Source organism: Rhamphochromis sp. 'chilingali', assembly GCF_963969265.1.
Source record: "Rhamphochromis sp. 'chilingali' genome assembly, chromosome: 10".
NCBI classification, from domain to species: domain Eukaryota; kingdom Metazoa; phylum Chordata; class Actinopteri; order Cichliformes; family Cichlidae; genus Rhamphochromis; species Rhamphochromis sp. 'chilingali'.
This window is the reverse complement of record NC_137937.1, coordinates 23,949,307-23,973,667: the sequence shown is the minus strand read 5'-3', so window position 1 is coordinate 23,973,667 and position 24,361 is coordinate 23,949,307. Positions and strand designations below refer to the sequence as shown.

At 41.0% G+C, this 24,361-nt stretch overlaps 1 protein-coding gene across 1 annotated transcript in view; it reads right to left on the bottom strand.

Annotated features, from left to right (window-relative positions):
* Positions 1–215: 215 nt before the first annotated feature.
* The window catches only part of ccser1 (coiled-coil serine-rich protein 1), a 135,721-nt gene continuing 111,575 nt past the window's right edge, over positions 216–24,361 (bottom strand). Inside the window, exon 11 of the mRNA XM_080893181.1 lies at positions 216–1,688. Coding sequence (XP_080749307.1) covers positions 867–1,688 — 822 coding nt within the window. The 3' untranslated portion in view covers positions 216–866. The remainder of the gene's footprint in view (positions 1,689–24,361) is intronic.

The following is a 24,361-nucleotide window of genomic DNA, read 5'->3' as shown; positions in this document are numbered from 1 at the left end:
AAGACTTTAAAAAGTCGCCCCAATCCCGGTTTTGTTGCGGTACAAAATGCTCACCTGTATCGTTTCATAAATCTTAGAAAGCATGCAGTAAAAGGGTCGCATCTGTTCGTCTAAACATGTTCCTTAATCTGGACCTTAAGTGGACGTCACGCAATGAGGATTTGATCTGATGCAGGATTTGGCAATGTGAGAACATATATATATATATATATATATATATATACTTAGAAGCGCAATTCATGGCAAGTCCCATAGTTCCTTAAGCAGCAGATGGTTTTCACTTTAAAAAAAAAAAAAAGGTTAGATAAATGGATAAAAAATACAATCTCAACAATGCACACATCTCATCTCTGTTCACGTTCACCACCCTCTTATGTGTGCAGATAGTGAAGCGGAGATATCACAGATGATGTCTCTGTGTGAGGAGTGTGTATTTTAATGTGTGCATGACAAGATTTGCGTATGTGTGCATGGATTTGAGGTTGTGAGTTTGTGTGCACTTTGTGTGTCTGTGGGCGTAAGCACATCTAAACTGTCAGCATGACACAACGTGGGAGGTCTGACAGACGGGTGAGTGCCTTTTTCATACTCACAGCTAGATGTGTGTGTGTGTGTGCACTTGTAGCTAAGTGTTTGTTTATCAGAGCAAATTTATGAACAAAATGTCAGCAAAGGGCTCGTCTGGATTGCAAAGAGAGACAAATGTGATTGTAAGCGCGCACGGTTCGTGATTCAGGGCGATACTGAGGCAGTGAAACATGGACAACTCGTACTGAAGGAGCAGCAGTTTTGCTTTTAAGTCACTATGTTGTCACTTAGGTTGATGATATGGCTGCTTATAGGTGGAATAGTGTGACTGTGTGCTCTCAACTGTCTCTCTGTGTCAGAGCTTGCAGTTCGGCAGTATGTAGGGAATGTTGGAGGAAGACATTTTTGCGACTGTAGCTATGCAGAGACAGCGGGCCTCGAGGTGGTTGTCCCAAACGGCCGGTAAACGTGGAGGATGAGGAGGAAGAAGAGGAGGTGGAGGAAGGAGTAGGAGGCGGAGGGGAGACTTGCTCAGATGAAGAGATGCTAGCAGAGGGGCTCCCTCTGCTCACAAGACTGTGGAGACTTGAAGAAGCACTGGCCCCGACTGCACGAGGGATCTGGCTGGGGGGATGGTGATCTCCTCCTCCTGCTCCTCCTCCTCTCCTCCCTCCACCTGGCAGACTTGCTCCTCCTCCTCCTCCTGGAGTTAAGGACTCTGCAGAAGAAGAGGATACCCCCTCCAGTAGCTTGGAGGACAGTGATGTAACTGGAGAATGAGTACCGGCCACCGAATTGGACACTGGGCATTGATTCTGACTGAGGCCCGGGTGTGAAACTTGGAGCTGGGCCGGTGTGGTAGACGAGCTTTGGGCCGACGCTGCAGAAGTGGCAGAGGACAGGTTAGAGGAGCCTGGAGCCAGGTATAGAACAGGGTTACGGGCCACCGACTGTGCCAAGACCCCCTGGTGATGGCGCTCCTCCCTGGCAGTGTGCCGCTCAGAAGCAGAAGGCCGGCTATGCAGAGGTGGATAGTGTTGTGGGAAGTGCTGGTTAGAGAGGTCCCCTACGAGTGCACCCCGTACCACCCTTCGGTCCCTTGGGGCCAGACTGGTGCTGCTGCTGTTGCCGAGTCCTGACCACCGGCCTGGATGATTGATCTGAGAGAGAAGCAGAAAAAAAGGGAAAGGGCAGAAGTTAAACAGACTTTATAATTTACTCTGTCAGGGAACGTGTGATGTGAATCTGCCATTTTCCAAAAATTATTTACTGAGCATGTCTCGAGTGCAAAGGAGAAGCAGCGAGTAAAAACACAGACAGACAGAGACAAATAGTGAGTCAGGGAACACGAGACAAGGAGAGTGCTGCTGTGTGCTCAGTATAGATTGTTAATTGGGTGACATTTGGCGAATGATGTCTTTGGGTTCCTGCAGCTTCATCTAATTGTTTCTAAACGAACCGGAACCCTGCTCACTAAAAAAAGTGAAGAACAGACTCACAAATACCACTGAGAGACACGCACACATTAGCACACAAACAGGACGCGGTAACGTGTGGACGCATGGAGATATCCACTCGAGGTATGTGCAAATCCCCACTCACGAAGCAATGTGGTGCCATTGTCTTTCTATCACACGTACACACACACACACACACACACACACACACACACACACACACACACACACACACACACACACACACACACACACACACACAAGCTCAATGGGGAAGATGGCACATAAAGTTAGATGGCAGAAACAGAAGCCACCTGTTTTCTTTCACACTCCACTGCAGCCCCTTATGCAACATATCTCATCACTGCCCCCTTCTTTCTCTCTCAAACTCTCTCTCTCACACACACACTACTAAAATAACACTGGGACTAAGTGCGCAATGTTCACTATAGAAATGCAATCTCATCCGACACTGAACCTCAGGAGAAAGTAAGCAGAGTTGACATTTGCCAACACGATGGTTGTGTGTGTGTGTGTGTGTTTTTCCTGTGTATGGCATGCATATGCATGAGCGTGTGCACGTGCGCACGTATGCCTGCGCAACATGACGTGCATGTGCTTTCCTCATATTTCCACGCAACCACACACGCAAATTAACACTAAAAGAAATGTAATTACTGCGCCGAGGTTGTCGACAGGAATTTGGGGTGAAAGGTAGAAATGCAATTAGCCAGAACATAGCTAACCGAATAAATGCGGTATAACAATGGAAACGCTAATTCAATGAAACAGTTTTCATTCATGAGCTAATACGGCCTGAAATGAAATTTTTAAAAATTAAGGGGGAGCGAAAGTGGAGTACTTTCTAAGAAAGTGAGAAGATGGAGGTCCGTGTTACAAATTGTGCTTATTAGGCCGCTGTTGGTTATAGAGTATAGAACGAAAGAATGAGTAAAAACTGTGAAATGAGGAGTCTGTGTAGGTTTATAGCTGTGTCTTAGCAAACTCCAGCCAAATTAAAATGTAAGTCCTTAATCAAATTTAGGAGATGATCGTAATCTAAATGTACTATTATGATTCTTACACACGCTGGGGCAAAAGGTAACACATGCCAAAGGCCACTCACCAGCAGTGTCAACACAAAGCCTTTCAGGTCAGTCCCACTGTCCTATTTTCCAGCACTGACATGCATCGACGATCCAGCAGAGCAGCAATTTTAATCAAATTTACTCCCCACACATTTGACCACTGTGTGTCCACAGTGTGCCATTGGTGTCAATTTACATCCAATAAAGCAAAAGTGTGTGATTTTCACTAAAATAACATATTATTGTAGTGCTGATGTCAACTCAAATACAAATTAAGGCACTGGCTTTACTAAAAGCACATGTTGGGTCATTAGTTTAAAAAATCCAAACCTTTTAGCACATGGTACATACATTTAATGAGTATTTAGAGAGACATAATTAATGAAGTAGCCCTTTTATAACAGCAAAAAAAATGAAATAGCCCTGATTACAATATGTTGTTGGAAATTTCAGCTGGTGAAATGGCATGTGAAAGCCTCCAGCTACTGAACATCACCAGATTTTTAATATCTTACTTACTAAGGTGCTATATCTAGCTTCTTTTTTAAATTTCAAAGTATTCTATGAGGATTTAGTTGTGACTGTGCTTGGCACTAATTTAGTCTGAGGGGGTGTAGAGTATGATGTGGGTTAAATATGATAAGAAAACAAATTCCTGAGGGGGGGAAACTGAACAAAACTGAAGTCGACCTTTCTTTGAACGTGTTTGTTCTTGCTACTGATTTTCAACACTGGAACTTGAAGATAATGTAAAGTGAATTTCTTTCCTTTTTTGGTTTTAATAATAATTTAATTTTACTTGCATATACATAACAAATGTGACACAGCCACTGCTTTCAGAATAGATGGGATGCTTGAAAACAAACAGCATGTAAAAATGTGAAAATCTTTAAATCACACATTTCAATCACAGTTTGTCTTTCGTACTGACTACTCTCCTGAGCTTGGTTCTGCTGGAGGTTTCTTCCTCTTAAAAAGGAGTTTTTCCTTCCCACTGTTGCCAAATGATTGCTTATAGTGGGTTCTTGGGGTTTTGTCTCAATTAAGGCACTTTACCTTAGAATACAAAGCATCTTGAGGCAAGTGTTGTGAGTTGGGGCTATATAAATCAAACTGAATTGAATTAAATGACTATATTAAATGAAAGCAGTGCAAACCAATAACAAACAATAGATTTTGTCAGTTTCAGTTGATTTTTTTTTAACAACTTTCAATTAAATTCTGGGGAAAGAGTCACAGCTTGATAAAAAATGTTGACTACAAAAAGACTGTTACACTCTTAATCTGTCCATGCGGCCTGTCTCTAATGCTTGTAATGCTCCACCTACAGTATACAGAAACATAAAAGCAGTAGCTGACAGACTCACTGGGTTCAGAAATCAAAAATTGGAACTGAAGCCAAGCAATCTCCATTTTAACGGTTCCGTCTATATGCTTTCATGTCCAATGGTGAAAAAAAACTACAACAACGCTCAGCCAAAATGTCAGACGCTGTCATTGTCTATACAACTTACTTAAAGAGCTTTGGGAGTGGATCGCAGCTTTCTAATGGGCTTTAATGGGTGGATAAATAGTACAAGACTCCTTGTGAATTCCTTGATCTAATTAAGAGTGAGAATTTTCATTCCAGCCAAATTTTCTACACGGGGCGCTGTGAAAAACATGAGGGAATTGCAACAGCGTTGAATCTCTACTGTGGTGTTGCAGGTTTATGTGGGACGACTTAATTAGGGCTAAATCGCCAATCTTATAAAAAAAAAATCTGTAGTGTTATTCCACCCTCAGTCATTTGAGAAAACAACAGAAGGTAAAGCGAGAACAGTAAGATAAAAATTGGCAGGCAACTTTAAAGGAAATAATTACCAGGCACAGTACAAGAGTTAGTTGTAGAGACATATGCTCTCTATCAAAGAGACTTTTCTTATCCAAATTAGAAGGACAGACACTTTAGAGATAATCAATGACAATGACTCAAATAAAAGCAAACTGGTAAAAGTTGGCTGTATGTGAGTGTACAGGAGGGACATGCACGGGGGGGGGGGGGGGGGGGGGGGAGGTCAAGCAAAAAAGTAAACAAAAGGAAGGAAAGGGAAGAAATGAGAAGGTGATTGAAAACAGAGATAAAGAAAAATGAGACCAAAAGTCGAGTGGACAGGAAAGTGCACAGAGAAAGTGAACAGGATAGATTTACAAACTCAGGTGTCCTTTCTCAAGTACACGCTCTGCGGCAAGCAAGCTACCTCTTTGCCACTGACAGAACAGCCTGTGTGCGCGCAAACACTCTGGAGAGTCTTTCTTTCACACACTGTCCTAAAAATACACATACATACACCCACACGCACACGTACACTAGTCATTGGTAAATCAGAGTGATTTAAAGGGGGCCCTCTCCTGCGGGCTCGGTTTTTATTGGGCAGTGAAGAATGGAGCAATGTTGTAAGGGCCAAGTTTGCATAAAAGACTTCCTTAAAACCCTAAAACAACCCTATACAATGTTTGCTATCTCCTGTCTTGGTAATTTTTATATTGGGAGAAGAGCCAGTGCGGGAGATTTATTTTATGACTTTTGCTTGCCTTGCAGCGCAGCAAAGTAAAAGCTAAATTCAGGTGTAACACAGGCCCAATGTGAGGAAAATACTCCCATGTAATTGCCATCAATCACACACCACGGCCCAGTATCCCGACACCCACACGCCTAACTCTAATGAAGGTCCAGGGGGATGAAATGCATCGGACCCCAAAACTTTGCAGCTTGAGATAAGAGAGGCAAAACTTTGTCACTGTGATTTCTGTATATTCTGTGACACCCACATACTTTGAACAAAGTAATCCTGTGGTTCTTTGGATGTGTGAAACGCTGGGGTGTTTGGTACAGATACAAAAACAGTGCAGTACACCCACATAGATGGTACTCTAAATCCTATTTAGACTATAACCAAATACATTCTCCAATTGTGATGCAGTAGCCGAAACCATCCAACCTTTCCTGTGCTGCATGCTCGACAGTCTCATATATATTTGCTTGAATATTTATGTCCAGCGTGATGGAAAAGTAGAGTTGGAAACGTGCAAAAAACAGTCAAATGGATCCTTATTATGGGATTTTAGAAAGCGAAATAAAGTGCACCGAGGCTTACAACAAACCAGTCCTCATGCACTAACAGTACTACCCACAGGTTTACAACCATGTTTGAAAGTGGAGTAGTAATAGAAGCAGGTCAGACAAGCTGAGAAACATGATGTCAGCACTCGTGAAATCCCACAAAGCCCTAACTAGCATTTCCTATGCCCTGATAGAAATATTGAATATTCACAGACAAGGTGTGTGCAAGAAGAGTCTCCGCGGGCACTTTGCTGGATAAATAATCAACAATCAAACGAGGGGTGAAACTAAGCCTGGGCTGGTGTCTCAAGGCCATAGCCTACCTTTACTTTGAAGATGCTGGTTTTCATCAATACACACCCCCCTAAGGAGGTGAATCTCTTGCACAGCTTGTAGCGGCAAGAGAAAGCCTTGCTTTCCCTCACTCAGATTAGTCTTCTTTCTTTGTCTCACCTCTGATCCTCGTCTCTCTGCACCAGTTCTCTATACAACTTTACCAATTTCGAACTGCTCACTCGCTCTGCAGCTCACCTCTCTTGAACTTTTATTCAAAAGATGGGCAGTAAATCCACATAATCATAGCAGTAAGAACAGCAGTGGACATGGCAAAACGAGTAAATAAGATTTTATAGGTATATCGCTTTCGTTGAAATTAGTTCAGACGAATCATAAAACAGGAATGGAATTTTTCTGTTGTTGGAGTCTTTTAATTAAGCTATAAGTTTTAACAGTTGAACATTTAATAGGTTTACCCAGCATTTGACTCTTTGCCAGTGCCTGCTCAGGCCCACGTTTCAGTTTAATTTCTCATTCAGTGAATGCTAATGCTTTCAACTGTGTGATTATTTGCATTTTGGAGGTTACCTCTCTGACAGCTTGCTCTGGACTGCTGGCAAAATACACAGAGTTTGTGGACCATCCCAGGATGCATGATAATAACCGCCAAATATGCTCTCTTTCCACGCATTGTTATTCTTTACTTGTCTCTCACCTTTTGTCCCCCCTCTTGACCTCCCTTCTTCTCTTATTTCTCACCTTATTACCCACTCTGTCCTTTCTTTTGTCCCTTCTTTTCTCTCTTTCTTTTGTTATGTAACTTGCTGGTTAAGAGTGCCAGTGGCAGCCAGGCTGAATAGGACTTGACAGCCGGAGGACTGATGGTTTGCTACAGCAGTCTGGAGACCACAGCGACAGAGAGAGATTGGAGGTAGGAAAAGTTTTCTCCCCCTTCTAGGTGGTGACAGTTGGGGTGGGTATGGGGCTGAGATGATGAAGAAAGATGGAGAATAAGAGGGGACTAAAGTTGAGCTGTCACTCCAACCCACACTGCAGCACACTGCCAACCAGTTGGCTGAATGTCACATCCTGGACCTTCCCAACAGAGGCGCATACTGAGAGGCAGACCACTAATGTGATGCACTGCACAGCTAATCGGCTCACAGTGCCACCAATCTTCAATGCCGTCACAGTGCTTTTGTAAAATTATCGACTTTAGGCTGATGTTATATTGAGTAACAGCATCCCGACACACTGCAGCCCATATCAAAGAGGGTTGTCTGTCGGTAACTTGATAAATATTTAGATTTACAATATCTTAGGCAGGGCAGCTTCACTGCATATCAGTGTGGCTGAAGGCCTGAATATATTACAGTGTCTAAAGCTTAGTCATCAGTTGCCTATTTGCAAATTTGGGAAAGAAAACAAACTTGGCTTCAGGGAAAAGTTGCAACTTGTAACCATATCTGAATGCCCCATAAACCATTACAAGTACACAACTACTAGCTTGATGCCTCTGTAATATTCAAGATTGTCTGTCCACTGGCTTGCTTGTCATTATTATAGTGTTAATGCACACAAAGAAAGTTTGCTTATCTGATCTAAAAAATTGATGTTAATCAGCTGGAGAGAGCAGGAGTAGCCATAAACCATTTAAAGCAACTAGAAACATTGATAGAAATGCTACAGAGAGAGAAACTTTTCATGAATGCACCAATTGGATGGATTTTTAGATTCGTTTGTTTATGGTATTGTTAGGAAATGCCGCTGCTTGTAATAGTTGACTGACTGACATTATGTGTTGCCTGGCAACAGAAGGGCTCATCTCACTGATTAAGTGATCGGGATCACTGCGGGGAATGGGACCATCAACATTCACATCAGTTTAAAGACCTCCGATGTGATCACGGTCAAATACTGGAGTTGCTGAACAAGCGTCTGATCAGTGATTCTATGTCACTACTTATGATTGTGGGTGTTGAAAAGTGCATAGCGCTAGGTCTTCAAATTCCTCTCAGGGCAAAAAAAGAAAAAAGAAGCGGGTTGGCGAGTACCGAAGCCAGTACCATGCTGCGGACAGGAGGCCTAATGAGGTTTCTTGAGCAGCTCTGATAGGCACGGATGCTGAGAGTCTGGCATTGCTCATCAACCACCATCTCCAACAGGTCTGTGCGTGCAGGCACATAGGCATGTGTCTTGCGTGTGTGTGTGTGTAATCATGGCAAAACTCATCGACCACCAGCATGTGCCAATATGCTTGGTGAACACTGCCCAGAACCACAAGCAAGAGGAGTGGGATGTAAAAGCAAAGGGAGTGAACAAGTAAAGATGAGGGGAGGAAACGAGTGAGGGGGAAAAGTGGGGGTGAAGAAATGAAAATGAAACAGTGAAGTGGACTGAAAGGGTAGAGTGGAGGAGGAGATGTAGAGGGGAAACGAGGACAAAAATGTGCGAGGAAAAGGTAAAAGACAAAGATAGAATAAGGAGCTAAAATATGGAGAAAAGAGGGGTCATAGAAAAAAGGGGATGACACAGTGCTAAAACAGGTGGTGAAACAACAAAGGAACAGAGAAGAGGCCAAAGTGTAGATGGGTCAGATGGATGAGAGGTACTCTAGGGGACAAAGTGAGAATAAAAGGTGCCAGCACTGACCCAAAGTTACAGAAGACAATTGAGATAATTAGGAAATGCAGAGACATGGTCAATGTTAGAACAGTGGCATCGATATGAGGCAAGAAAGCAACGTGGTGGAGCAGAACATTCACTCCTCAACAGGAATTATGTGTGAATGCCAATTTCTAGTTCCCATTGGTATCCACACAAATAAAAGGCTTTATTTCCCAATGAAATGCTTCAGTAAAAGTCATAAAGGCTAGCCCGTGTACACCAACACCTCAACATATATCATGTGGTGGTAAGTAGTGGTTTTAGTCTAAACAAGAGCACAATTATATTTGAAATAATTGCTGGGGCATGCATGCTCGTCATGTGCTGCTGCTATTAATTGTGGCTCAGGGAGGATTATTTTGTTACCTTTTTGGTTGCAAGCAAAAAAAAAAACCAACCAAAAAATCCACAACTGACTGATTTTTAGTTTCTCTCCTGTATATGAAAGTATCTCTCCTTATGCTCTCCAGTTGGATTGATTGCTGCACTTGGCTGCCCCCTCCGGGTGTCAACATGGTCCCCCCTGATGCTGTCTAATTATTGCAGAGACTGTGATCTATGCACCATTACTCTGTGCCTAATACGTTCCTGTAAGCTGTCACTACTGCTCACTCTGTAAGTGCACAATACTTACTGACTGTGTACTTCGCTGTCAGTGCTAACCCACTATTCCCAAACTGCATTTCACTGAACTTCTATCCGGTTGTCAAACTAAGTTGACAGCATTGCATTACCAGGGGCTTTCCTCAAAATGAGGATCCCTGGCCATACCTAAAGCTGGACTCTTGGCAGTGTCCCTTCTGTTGGCCCCTCGCTGAGACCTGGCAGAAGACCTGGGATTATTCCACCTTAATCAGGCTAGCACTGTAGGCTTATCATTCTTCTATCAGTCTCACCCTCGAGGCTGCGGGGGTGTGAAAGCCGTACTGTCTTCCTATATGCCCAAGGCTTGTACTGTTACCCTTAAAGAGCCTGCGTGCATGGCGATTAATCACTACACATTTCATTGCACTGCTCAGTAAGCTCTGTAAGCGTTTAAACTTGGCTATTTCACACCCTTACATCCGCACAAGAAGCATCTTCAGGACGGCAGATTTAAATTCTCAAAATGTCATCAGGCTAGAATATTTCCTCCTCCGGCCAAATCACACAGACATAAACACCTATCTGCCTAAATGCTCACTTATATGTCATTTCCTTCAGCATTTACAGAGCATCCATCCTCTCCCAGTTTCACTCAACAGTCACTGGATCAAAAGAGCGTTAGTGCTGCTTCAATTACATATACTATCGACCTATTTGGCAACGCTGGCAATGCTTCGATTTAGCATAAAAGCAAAGCGTCTCTCGTCTTTTACTCCAATAATGTAATTTATGCATGGGAGACCTGGCAAAGTGGTTGGTTTTAATTTTTCCAGGAGTCATTTATCAATGACTCATTGTGCATGTGATGAATGTAGACAAACAGAAATATGAGTTCTAAAGTCTGCAATAAAGAATGGTGGCTTGACAGCTTAGCAGAATAGATCAAAGAGTGACAGTAAGGAAAATAATGAAGACTGTAATAATGACAGTGTGCTGAGGACTGTCAGAGCGATACATCATGTGGGAGAACTTAGCGGTGGTGCTGAAAGTGTGTGAGTCTGGACATCTTTACAGAGATGTGCACCTTTATAAATATTGTGTGAGGCCGCAGAGTGGCCTGCAACACAATTGTGGGCAGTAATGGAGTATGAAGATGATGGCAGAGGTGTGCACCAAGCCACACTCACACAAACACACACACACACACACCCTCCCACCCTTCTGTCAGTTGCTGCTGCTGCTGAGTTCCTTTCCCAGTTTCTCATCTTGCTCTGTGTGACAACCCAGGTGGGCTGAAAGAATACAGGAAATCGGAAAGGTGAGGGTGAGGGGGAAAAATGATGGATGAAGAGAATTCCAAACAGGAAGAAGAAACAGGTAGATTTTCCATTAAATGTCTGGGAGGCCTGATGATAACAGTGCATCTGCCACCTGTGTCATCACGTTGAAAACAACTGACTGCCCTGCTGCTCCCACACTCCACTCGATGAGAGAGAAGGAAAAAGGAGGGCGATCGAGCGTTCTCCCATCACATATTTACAAAGGTTACTTAGCTACTTATCACATTTGCCAAAAAATGCAGAATAAGGAGGCAGATTATTAGCACGCGGAGCTTCAAAGGATAATAAAAGCTTTATAACTGTGCAGTGAACACCCGTGCTTTTTTTGATTGTTAAAGACAGATGCCACAGACTGGCGTACTGTGCCTGACGAGCTGGAGCAGCCACACGCTGGCAGAGAACCAAATATTGTTTCACTGGCAGATGTGGGAATGTGGCCACACCGACAGGAAAGTAAATAATTAATGCTACCGATTTTTGAGAAGAGATTTGTGGTAGAAATTTGCGTCTGCAAAGGAACTCTTAGCAGGATAAGCGGAGCAGAATTGCAATTCCAGAGCTCCTGGAAAGAATCCAGAAAGACATAATTTTTCCAAATGAGACACATTTTCCAAATGAGGTTGGGCACAGAAAATGAGTTTGCAAAAGTTATTTTGTTCTAATTATGTTTTAATGAACTATTTTTGTTCTGAATAATTGAATCTTTTCTCCTATAAAAGCCACAGAAATCATTAGCCTACATTCTACATTGGTGTTGTCATTGTTTCTGCACCGTGTCCCATTTTTAGTCTTGTTATCAGCAGATACATTAAAAGGCACTATTTAAATCACTACCCATTCCATAGCAGTTAGACCAACCAGCCTCACTGGGAAGATTATCTGCAGGGAGCCACAGTACACCAACCCTAAATTTGAGGAAAACAAGAGCTGAATTTGAAGCAGCTAGAAAACATAAAATGCACTCTATTTATACAAATGTGAAAAGACCGAGCACAAAAATAAATAAATACATTTTAAAAATTGCACCGTTTATTTGCTGCCTCAAAAAATGCCATTTGGCTCAGAAATAACCTTATTTGAAAAGAAAATGGAAACAGAGCTATATTTTAGAAATATCTGCAAAACTGAAGGAAGCTGACAGCTGGATGGTTAATCAATTTATTATCGCATATCAAATATCTCAGTGGATACAAAGAAAAAGTGAGGGGAGACGACTGAGAGAAGAAAAACACATGTGGCCTTCAGTGACTCCTGGTGTTCATGTATTAATCGTGAAAGTTCTGCATTAGATTTGTGCAATCGTGAGTCTGCGCTGTGGAGGCTAAGTATGTTTGCCGGTTCGTGCATCAGAAAAAGGTCTTGTCATATCGCTCCGAGTACCTGAGGGCCTCAAATCCAACACTGTACGTCTCTCCTTAATTATTAAACATAAGGAGAAAGAGCAGCAAAGAGAACACAGAATGAGGAAAGAGGCAGAGGGACGACACAAGCAGAGGACAATAGAGGACTTGAAAGGGAATGGCTGTCCGTGAATACAACGTTACTGGTGTAAGAAAAAGAACAAAGGAATGAAAGGACAGAGATTCATTCTGTGATTAATTATCCTCATTGTATTCTCAAAAAGCGCTGAGGAAAGAGAACCAGAGGCACGCACAGAGACACCGACTGACATACACAAACACACAATCGAGCAAAGTTTGAACAACAGTGTTTCTGAAAAGTCGTTAGATTCCCCTGAAGTTATGAGGACAGGGCTAAAATTACATTTTAACTGAGGTGGACTGCCTCTCGGTTTATGAAGTTATTAACTACAGGCTGTGTGTAAACACTTTCACTTTCTCGCTCTACAACTAGAGTTTGAATTCTGTAATCTTTTATGAAAACAAATTAGACCCATATTTGATTTTTGATGAGACTGCCCTGGAGTTTTAAAAAGGCTTTAAAAGTTTGATATGTGAAGGCTAAAACAGCCTGCAGCACAGAAAGACAATTTCCCACATTTGCAACTGCCATCAAATAGAAAAACACACACACACACACACACACACACACACACACACACACACACACACACACACACACACACACACACACACACACACACACACACACACACACACACACACAGAAAGGAAACATTCACACAGCCACAGTGGTTTGATGGAGCACCCTTCTTTCTACTTATTTCTTTGACAAGCACCAAATTAACTATGTAATGAAACTTCCATCACTTACGGTTGTCTGTATACATATGAACACAAACATAATAAAGCCCAGATTAAAATGGTCGATATTCAGGTAACAGCTCTGCATTTTCGGAAAATGTGCCGCTGCCTTGGCAACCTAATGGTGAAAACATCACTGCATCATCGGAAAAAGTCCCGTTTAAAACCCCGCCGTGCCACTTTTGCTCTTTGCTTTTTGTTCAGATTAAATAAACATGACAAAATGAGTTAATTAGTGAGATTTAAAGGTGCTGGGAAGCAGGTGGGCCGCTTATGTGAGCAAACAGACATGAAAGTGGTATTGATCTTTTTCATCTAATTTTAACCAAGAAAGTCAATAAGCACGCTTCACAAAACATCAATTGTCAAATATCATGTGTGTGTGAATAATTAAAAAAGAAAACAAACAGCCGTGTGAGCGTACCTAGAATAAAATGGAAGAGAGAGAATTACACAAATTGGAGTGTCTTTGTGCCGTAAAACAAAAGAAATAAATAAAATAAATAAATAAATCACACATTAATTGAGTATTGTGGTGGTGGTGGTTGGGGGGGGGGGGGGGGGGGGGGGCTAATAATGCAGCAGTTCTTTTTATTACTTCTGGGTAAAGCTGATACAAATACAAGTTGTGTAGGGTTCTTGGACCAATGCTTACAACAATCTTTCTGGTAAAATATGGAAACACGAGACAAAAGAGAGCAACACCTGCATTTAGCTAGCTTGCAGTGCATTATGCTCCAGTCTTGCTTGCAGGGCAGAGCACATCCTGATCTTTGTCTTGGCTATCTCTACTTCTAGAGCTTTAGCCTGTTATTAGTTATGTTCTTATGAATGCAGACAGGCCATGAAGGTTATAACCTCCAAACTCCAACACCAAACTGCAAACTAACTTCAGATAACACACGGACTGGATGCCACCTTCTATCTAACATCAGTCTTTCAGATAACATTTAGTCACAGTTTTGAACTAATTCCAGATGGAAATCATAAACTGAAACTCAACATTGATTCAGTATTAAATTAGCTGCACTGTCAAAAAAAACAAAACCCACTGCACATTCAGGGGAAAACATTATTAGATTTAGGGATAATAGAAGATATAAATCTTTAAATCTACATTTGGTTTCAGTCACACAGATCTGTCAGCAACTACTTGTGTCAACAAGTAATTTATGGCTGTCTCAAAGTGAACTAAATGACAAAGACAGGGCTGCACTAAAGATCTCCTTCTGATTGCTTTGGTTGCTGGCACATCACCATCCATTTCCAAGTAAAAGTTATACCTTACCTCTGCGACCAACATGTTTCAAAATGAGCAAACTTTACTTTGAAGGTTGGGACCCAAGGCAATGTCAATGATTTTGGTATAGCAAACACTTGCCAACCGGTTATGAGATATACATTTTTCTCTATAGCACCTTGCTTTAAGCAGCAGGTTGCTGAGTGACTGGTCAGGTGGCTACAGGTTGCTAACTGTATGATTTTAGATGTACAAAATTTGAAGACAAAAGAAGCAGTTAATCACAATTAACAGCACCATTGTTCACTTAATTTTTTTTATATTACAAACACTACAGCAGGGTGCCGGTTTAGCTCAGTGTGTTGAGCAGTCGACTACATGCCGTACAAAGAGCAGCCAGCCCAGGTTCGAGTCCAACCCGCGGCCCTTTGCCGCATGTCTGCCACCGTCTGTCCTCTGTTCACTGTATCTATCAAATAAAGCTGAAAAAAGCCCCCCAAAAAAGCGGTCAAAAACACTACAGCTGACACTAACACCTAACTTTTCACTGAATACGATTCTTCAGATGAATGGATCTTTCAGACAAATAAAATCAACACAAAGAACAGGAAACACAAGGAGGGGACATTAAAGGACAAAAAAAGACGACAGCTATGTGCGAATACAACACAAACTGTAGCTATCGTATGCGTGTGTGGTTACAACTAAAAAGAGTGTATGTGTGTTAAAGTAGATAGAATGGCCTTACTTAGAGTTGGAAGACATGAGAAACCCTGACAACTTTACATTCCATGTCACTAAATATTAATTTGCAACATTTGTCAGTGAAATATTCCATCTTTTGTGGGTTTGTGCATGTGTGTGTGTGTTTGTGAGGGTGTACGCGTGGATGTGTCGTACAATTTTGCCTTCAGGCCATCCGGAATGTGCAGATTGCAAAAGAATAGCTCATCAATATTCATGTGAGTTTATGCTTTCATTAATGTTGCAGCAAATTGTCTCAGATCAAACTCAGGGCTTGTATATGCGTCCACTAGTGTATCTCACAGACTGAGAAGGAAAAAGAGTGAAGTGAGAGAGTTATCAGAGGGGGATGGAGCTGGAGAGAACAAAGAGAGGGCTGGAGCTGCTACAGATGGCCCTATGTTTCCAGCAGATGAAAAGGAAACTTTGAAAAAAGAAGGGGAAAAGATCATACACATGAGGGGAGAAAGAGAAGAAAAAAGTGGGAGGTCAAAGGAAGAAAGAGACAAAACAGAAGAGTGTAAAAGAGAGGAGGAGAGAATGAGTAGGAGGGAGGAAGAAGGAAAGAGAGAAGAACAGAGGAGAGTTAAGTTCTAAAGGTATCTGTCCTACTTTGGTCTGACTAATGAACCTGAAGTGTCCCGAATCTGTCCTGAATCACCGGAGGCCCGGTTAGACCACCCTGTGCTCGGAGTGAGTGCACTTTTATTTTTTCTGGCATGGGTGTAAGCATGTGAAACATCTTGATGTGTGTTTGAGCCAGCGCGACACTGAATGTGCACTTGATTTAATATGCTCTCTCTACTGTACGCTGTAGTTGCGTGTGTGATCTCATTGCCCTGCCTGTGTTCAACGAACCCCTGCACCTTCTAGTCATTTGACTTCACAGCGACATGTGTCAGTGAGAAACACATGCGCGCACACACTCTTGCGCAGAACGGTCATGTATCATCTGACGACAGATTGTTGTACAACCTAAAACGGCAAATTTAAAGTTGCGGTGCCACAAACATACACGCTGTTTGGAAACAAAATTGTACAATTGTCTAACATCAAGAGAAAGAGGGAATACATCAAACAGCAGACACGTCCTTGTGATGTGAACATCCAGCAAATGTTTTGACGTTGAAAAACCATTGCCTGGCGGTTTTTACTTGACATCTAGTCATTGCTGAAAAATAGTTCCAAGATTAAAGCTGAAATATTATTTGTCTTTTCTTTTTTTAAACAAAGACAAATGCTCGTAATTCCTACTTTGCAAAAGTATGATCTATATTTCTCACTTTGTAGGAGACTGTCTAACCATCGACATCCATCCATTAACAGTCGGGTTTTTGGCATCCAAGGAGAGAGCGTCTGGGTTTCAACCAAGTTTTCTGGGTAATAGCAATAAGATGGGCATAGACACTAGCTCATAGTTCAAATCTCATTCTGATTCTCTGGGTAAGCAATATCTAGACCCTTTACATGTCTCAGCCTATGTGTTATCATGTTTAATCTCTATCCTCCTGCCACTTATGCATGATTAAATATGCTCACAGGAGACAACTATGAGTAAGCAGGAGTCATTAATGGCTTTCAGTGTGCTACATGAAGGTGCGATCCTCCAAGAAAGAAACATAACAAATGAATGTATGACCATATGTTTAGATATAATCGCTCGGAGATAACATTGGCCTAATGTTGGCCTGGTTTTTACAGTTCATTCTCTGAGTAAAGTTGATGTAACTGTCTCACAGTGCTAGAGCCAAGTTGCTATTGTAGAAAATGCTAATTACCATTAGCAATTTTCATTTATTTTCCCTACCAATGCAGGGATGTGTGGGTAGGGAACAGGAGAAAAGTGGAAGAAGAGACTGTAACAAAAAAATACAAGTTTTTTTGACAGTATTATGTAAAATGTATAAAGTGAGGTATCTAAAAGTTGCCAAGGTAACATTTTTTATCGTTTCTCCAAGAGAAAAGCTTTCACCTGACATTCTACTTTGTATAAATGTTTGAAAATTCTTTGATTTGAGAGGTCCTGGGTTTTTTCTCCTGGTACGCCGGCTTGTTCCCACTATCCAAACATGGGACAAAGAAAAACTGACCCTTAGCCCTGTGATGGACTGGTGGCCTGTCCAGAGTGTAACATGCCTCTAGCCAAGTGACACCTGGGAAAGGCTCCAGCTTTAAGAGGACAGATGGATGGATGGATGGATGGATGGATGGATGGATGGATGGATGGATGGATGGATGGATGGATGGATGGATGGATGGATGGATGGATAAAGAACACACTATGGATTCATACAAGTCTACATCAGCACTGCATATGTGTCTGCAAAATAGTCTAAAAAGAGACACAGTTAAAGCAACTTTCATCATCAAATCTCCTAAAGAACAAATTAATTATCATTAAAACAAACAAGTGAGGTGAGGCACGGTGCTGACGTTCACGCTGTTCATGCTGAAGTCAAAAAATTTCATTGTTTCAGTTCTTTTGTTTTCTTAAATTTTTAAAACTTCCCAATTCACTTGGAAAAAACAGATTTGATTTATCCATCTGTGTTTACTTTCTAAGGTTTCTTGATGTCGAACTGTGTCCGTTCATTAATTATTAAGGTTTAGACAATACTTTAGACAGACTCACTTTTAGCATGTTTGTAAATGATTAAACATCTGACAAAAATCCACTAGGTTTACAATCCAAACAGAATTCTTGCCACAGGCTAGAGACCAAAAAGTTGCTAGCATCAGAAAGGCGGTAAATTTCTGTGGCTGACAGGTGTGTGGTGTGTGTGACTGTGCTGAGCAGGGTTTTCTCTAAAAGATGAGAATTTTTCCCAGATGAAGATTTGGCAGAAAATAGTTTGCCCCAAAAAATGTATGCACTTTATGCAACAGAAACTATTTAATAAACATTTTTGATGTACCTTTGAGAGATATTTGCAGACAGTGATGTTAAGATATTTGAAATACGTCTGGTTGTTCTATACTGCATTACTGCTTGGACTTTTTTTTTGCACAACTGGGATTTTCAGTTTGTGTCTTAGGTGAGCTTCACTCTTACTGGCTTTACTCGTATTTTAGATATATGTAAAAATGTACAGTGCAAATTCAGAGTTAATACTAACTGAACCTTATCTGGCTTACATTCAGCTTGGTAATATCGTAATGATAGTAGTAAAACAATGATAATTAGATTAATAAAGTAGTAACTACTTAATTATTACCTTTTCATTAAGCATTTCCAAGTAATTACACAGTAATAACCAGGTATTAGCTTGTTATTAATGATGACAATTTATTTATTAATAAAGCTAGAAAATATTTGCCAATATAGCAATAGTCTGGTAAAAAATATGAAAACCTGTCACGAGAATAATAGTTTAATATCAGTATTTGGATTGTAAATGGTACAGGGTAACATCAAAAGGGAAAACTGATCCTAATGAGGTAATAGCGGCTGATGTTTTTACATTTGCACCAATTTCCCTCAGCCTAATAACTTCAAAGTGACGTGAAAATTTATGGAAGTCATAATTACCATAAAAATACTACAATAAATAATTCCTTATGTTCCATTTACACATGCTTCTGTTATAACCAAACTGCTCTGCTACCTGCTTCTATTAGAATTCAGAGTAAAAATAGACAAAACCGAATGTGGAGAGACATAATCACTGAAAAGAGTGCTTCCAGGTAGCAACTTTCTTTGTAATCCCAAAAGTGTTTGGCACTTATTGAACGATAATAGAAATGTAATTACATCTAATTAGACTCCATGAACCCTGTATTTAAAAAAAGAAAAGAAAAATGAAGGGTAAAAATGGATAAATGAATAACAATTTCTCCTCCCACATTACAGGCACTGTAGAGGTAGATGTGCTTGCAGGTGACAAATGATCTAAACGCTGTCATTATAACTTATTCACTACATCCACTAAATATTGATTTAATTAAATTTACTACTACATTATCAATTCAGTCTTTTAACAATTTAAGCATATCTAAATTGTCCTTTGGCCACCAGAAAGAAGAAATGTGACCTTAATTTTATGCTGCAAGGCAGTTATGATCAACATGTGAAAAGCACGAAATACAAATACTTGTCCTTTATTGTTTGTCTATAAAAAGCTTCCAGTTCGGAAAACTGGATCTGACTCTATTTAGCAATAACAGCCCATTTACATTCCTCTATGTATTTTATATATGGATTAAATAAATATCTTATATCTCTGTCCTTTCCAATAACACAGCCTCCTGTTTTTATTATCTTCCTCTTCTTTCCACATATAGTGGCACAATCTTCACAGCTCAAAGCTGTAGAGGCTATATTTTCCCCTCTCTCCTTCACAACCCTCTGCAGACCTCTCATTCTATAATCTACTTGATTCTCACGTATGAAGCCAGGAACTAATTGCTTTTTTAATAGCTTGGATCATGGTTTATTGTGTGCCAGTGTGCGTCCCCATGCGTATTTGACTGTATAGCTGTGCACACGGGCATTCGTAGAGCGATGCGATGAGGAGCGTTCTGCAAACGTTTTTCTCTTCTTATCAATAAAGATATTTGATGTTGGTCTCAAGCCTCACTGAGATGTTTCCATCATTCATTTACCTTATTGCAAGGACTAACGTGGGAAAATATAGTTTTTGTTTTCCCACATTTTTAATGTTATTGAATGTAACTCTTGGGCATGTCTATATATCATCTGTTGGATGAAATAAAGCTGAATAATTATTCCAATCATGTTTGTGTTCTTTACAACTCTTTAGGGAAATATAAAATTGGTTACTTGTCTTAGCGCATGTATCTACATTTCAATAACAATACAGCACTTGAATAATTATAGTTTAGCTAGCTGGAAGTGAAGTATTTATGTAAAAAATAACATTTGCACCAGTACAACATGCACCAGGACAATGACGCACAAGGCAATATCCTTCTAAAGTAAGAATGAATATATATATATATATATATATATTTTTTTTTTAAATTAAGCCAAATTTCTTTTTAAATGACAAAAGGAAAGATGAATATGGTTTTAAGCAGTATGCAGAGAAGTGAAGATATCTGATATGGGCCTCTCTTCAAAGGAAAATGACCTTTCATCTCAGCTGCTGAATTTCACAAGCATTTCTGGGCAGGCATACACACACGAACAGACACGGTTCCTAAAAAAAGAAGTATTCATCCCCTTTGGACTTTTTTTCTATGTTACTGTTTAAAACTTAATCACAGGGAGTGTAATTATAGGCTTTAACAAAAAAAAAAAACATTAAAAAATAAAAGAGTCTTTATGTTGTGGAAACAAAAAATATACAAGTCAAAGGAGCTTGCAAAGAAAAGTGTCTGGACTTCTTTAAGTTGCTTGAAGACATTTCACCTCTCATCCGAGAAGCTTCTTCAGTTCTAAGGTCAAATGGTGGGGAGTCCCAGATTTAAACCTAGTGGGAGTTTCCCCCCACAGTGGGACAAAAGGACCCCCTGATGATCCTCTAATCGCCTGAGCCAAGGTGTGAAACTGGGTGTGGGTCCCAATCAGCCAGGGTTTCGGGTGAGCTCATTGTGAAACCTGGCCCCACCTTATCATGCGAAATGATAAGGTGGGGCCAGGTCCTTTTGTCCCTCTGTGGGGGGATACTCCCACTAGGTTTAAATCTGGGACTCCCCACCATTTGACCTTAGAACTGAAGAAGCTTCTCGGATGAGAGGTGAAATGTCTTCAAGCAACTTAAAGAAGTCCAGACACTTTTCTTTGCAAGCTCCTTTGACTACGATGACCTGGATGACCGAGAACCTTCACAGACAAAAATATACAAGTTAAGTCAATGAGAAAAACAAATAGAAAACATAAGATAATTAATTGATAAGTATTTGTCTTTTTAAAAATGAAACACCTATCCGTCTTCCACATATAGGCCATCTGTCTACTTTTATGCCCATAATAATAAGTGTGTGTGTGCCATCAATGTGTCGGACCTTTTTTATGAGTCCACGTTACAGTGATGACAGCTTCCATTTTGCTGTATCATACCACGTCTGTCAGTTTCTCATTGTCAGTCATCGTTTCTTCTGTCTCTCCATTACATAGACCATCAATTTCTCTTTCTGCCTATGAGTCATTCAACCCTGTATTTCTTTCTACCTTCCTTTGATGATCAGTAAAAGACTGCTTTGAAATATTCTTCAGGTAGTATGAAAGTAAAAATGACGTAAAGTGATAAAGTGTTACACTGTACCGTATAACATTGATATAATGCATTGTAGAGACTCTATGTAGAAAATATAAATAAAATTAGAATATACACACACTGGCCACTTCATTATCTACACCTTACTAGTACTGTGTTGGACCCCGTGTTGCCTTCAGAAATGCCCTAATTCTTTGTGGCAAGCTTTCCTCAGAGATTTTGGTCTATATACAAATGACAGTGTCACAGACGATGTCCAACTCCACCATATCCCAAAGATCTTGTATTAGACTGAGATCTGGTGACTCTGCATAGCATTGGGGTACAGTGAACTCACTGAAACACGACAATACATTACACCACCACCTTGAACTGTCGATAGAAGCCATGTTGTCAGGATTAAGTCAAATTCTGAATCTAACAACTGAATGGCAGAGCAGAAATTGAGCCCAGGCAACTTCTCAATACTTTTCTGTTTTACAATTTTGATGAGTCTGTGGAAATGGTCGCCTCAGTTTCAGTCTGGCTATTCTCCTCTGCATTTTTCACTCAATGGATTTTTTCTCTTTTCCAGACCGTTCACTTTAAACCCTTGATATGGTTGTGTGGGGAAATCCCAGCAGATCAGCAGTTACAGACCAGTTACAGACCACTGGTCTGAGTATTCCGTTTTGACGCCATCAAACACGGCATGTTCAGTCACCTTTCTCTGTCATTTTGACACCTGATTTGAACTTTAGCAGGTCATCTTGATAAAAGCCTACAGTGGGGCAAAAAAGTATTTAGTCAGCCACCGATTGTGCAAGTTCCCCCACTTAAAATGATGACAGAGGTCAGTAATTTGCACCAGAGGTACACTTCAACTGTGAGAGACAGAATGTGAAAAAAAAATCCATGAATTCACATGGTAGGATTTGTAAAGAATTTATTCGTAAATTAGGGTGGAAAATAAGTATTTGGTCACCTCAAACAAGGAAAATCTCTGGCTCTCACAGACCTGTAACGTCTTCTGTAAGAAGCTTTTCTGTCCCCCACTCGTTACCTGTATGAATGGCACCTGTTTGAACTCATCATCTGTATAAAAGACACCTGTCCACAGCCTCAAACAGTCAGACTCCAAACTCCGCCATGGCCAAGACCAAAGAGCTTTCGAAGGACACCAGGAAAAGTATTGTAGACCTGCACCAGACTGGGAAGAGTGAATCTACAATAGGCAAGCAGCTTGGTGTGAAAAAATCAACTGTGGGAGCAATCATCAGAAAATGGAAGACATACAAGACCACTGATAATCTCCCTCGATCTGGGGCTCCACGCAAGATCTCATCCCGTGGGGTCAAAATGATCATGAGAACGGTGAGCAAAGATCCCAGAACCACACGGGGGGACCTGGTGAATGACCTGCAGAGAGCTGGGACCAAAGTAACAAAGGTCACCATCAGTAACACACTACAACGGCAGGGAATCAAATCCCGCAGTGCCAGACGTGTTCCGCTGCTGAAGCCAGTGCATGTCCAGGCCCGTCTGAAGTTTGCCAGAGAGCACATGGATGATACAGCAGAGGATTGGGAGAATGTCATGTGGTCAGATGAAACCAAAGTAGAACTTTTTGGTATAAACTCAACTCGTCGTGTTTGGAGGAAGAAGAATACTGAGTTGCATCCCAAGAACACCATACCTACTGTGAAGCATGGGGGTGGAAACATCATGCTATGGGGCTGTTTTTCTGCCAAGGGGACAGGACGACTGATCCGTGTTAAGGACAGAATGAATGGGGCCATGTATCGTGAGATTTTGAGCCAAAACCTCCTTCCATCAGTGAGAACTTTGAAGATGAAACGAGGCTGGGTCTTCCAACATGACAATGATCCAAAACACACCGCCCGGGCAACAAAGGAATGGCTCCGTAAGAAGCATTTGAAAGTCCTGGAGTGGCCTAGCCAGTCTCCAGACCTCAACCCCATAGAAAATCTGTGGCGGGAGTTGAAAGTCCGTGTTGCTCGGCGACAGCCCCAAAACATCACTGCTCTCGAGAAGATCTGCATGGAGGAATGGGCCAAAATACCAGCTACTGTGTGTGCAAACCTGGTAAAGACCTATAGTAAACGTTTGACCTCTGTTATTGCCAACAAAGGTTATGTTACAAAGTATTGAGTTGTATTTTTGTTATTGACCAAATACTTATTTTCCACCCTGATTTACGAATAAATTCTTTACAAATCCTACTATGTGGATTCATGGATTTTTTTTTTACATTCTGTCTCTCACAGTTGAAGTGTACCTCTGGTGCAAATTACTGACCTCTGTCATCATTTTAGGTGGGGGAACTTGCACAATCGGTGGCTGACTAAATACTTTTTTGCCCCACTGTACATGCAGGAAGTTGCTGCTGTGTGATTGGCTCATTAGATATTTGTTTTATAAAGCATTTAAACAGGTATACCTAATGAAGCAACCAGTGAATGTATATCTCTTGTTTTCTTTGGACTGGTTTAATGAAATATAGGGTTAAAAAGACTTGCAAATCATTGCATTCTCATTTTAGTCTAAATATTGGCCTAAATTCTTCACTAAATAGTTTGTAGATGTAGATAGAAAACCAAAATTTCTCAAGGGCACAATCCCGCAGCCACACCTGTCCATATTTTCTAACTAGACTTTTCCAAAATTTATTTTTAGGAAAAGTTCAACACATTTTGCTCCTTTTTTGCTCAATGAACAAACGCTACCCTTTTAAGTCAAAGACACTCTAAATGACCACGAGGGTCTGAATCTGCCCGTTCAACCTCACAGTTGTGGATGGCTACTCGCTGCTTTTCACTTGTTTGGGCTATTCCACGATACACTTGACTCACAATGATGTGATACAGCCATCAGTCACGCCTTCATGTGCACTGATACCATTACTGATGCTGATTTAAAGGATGGACAA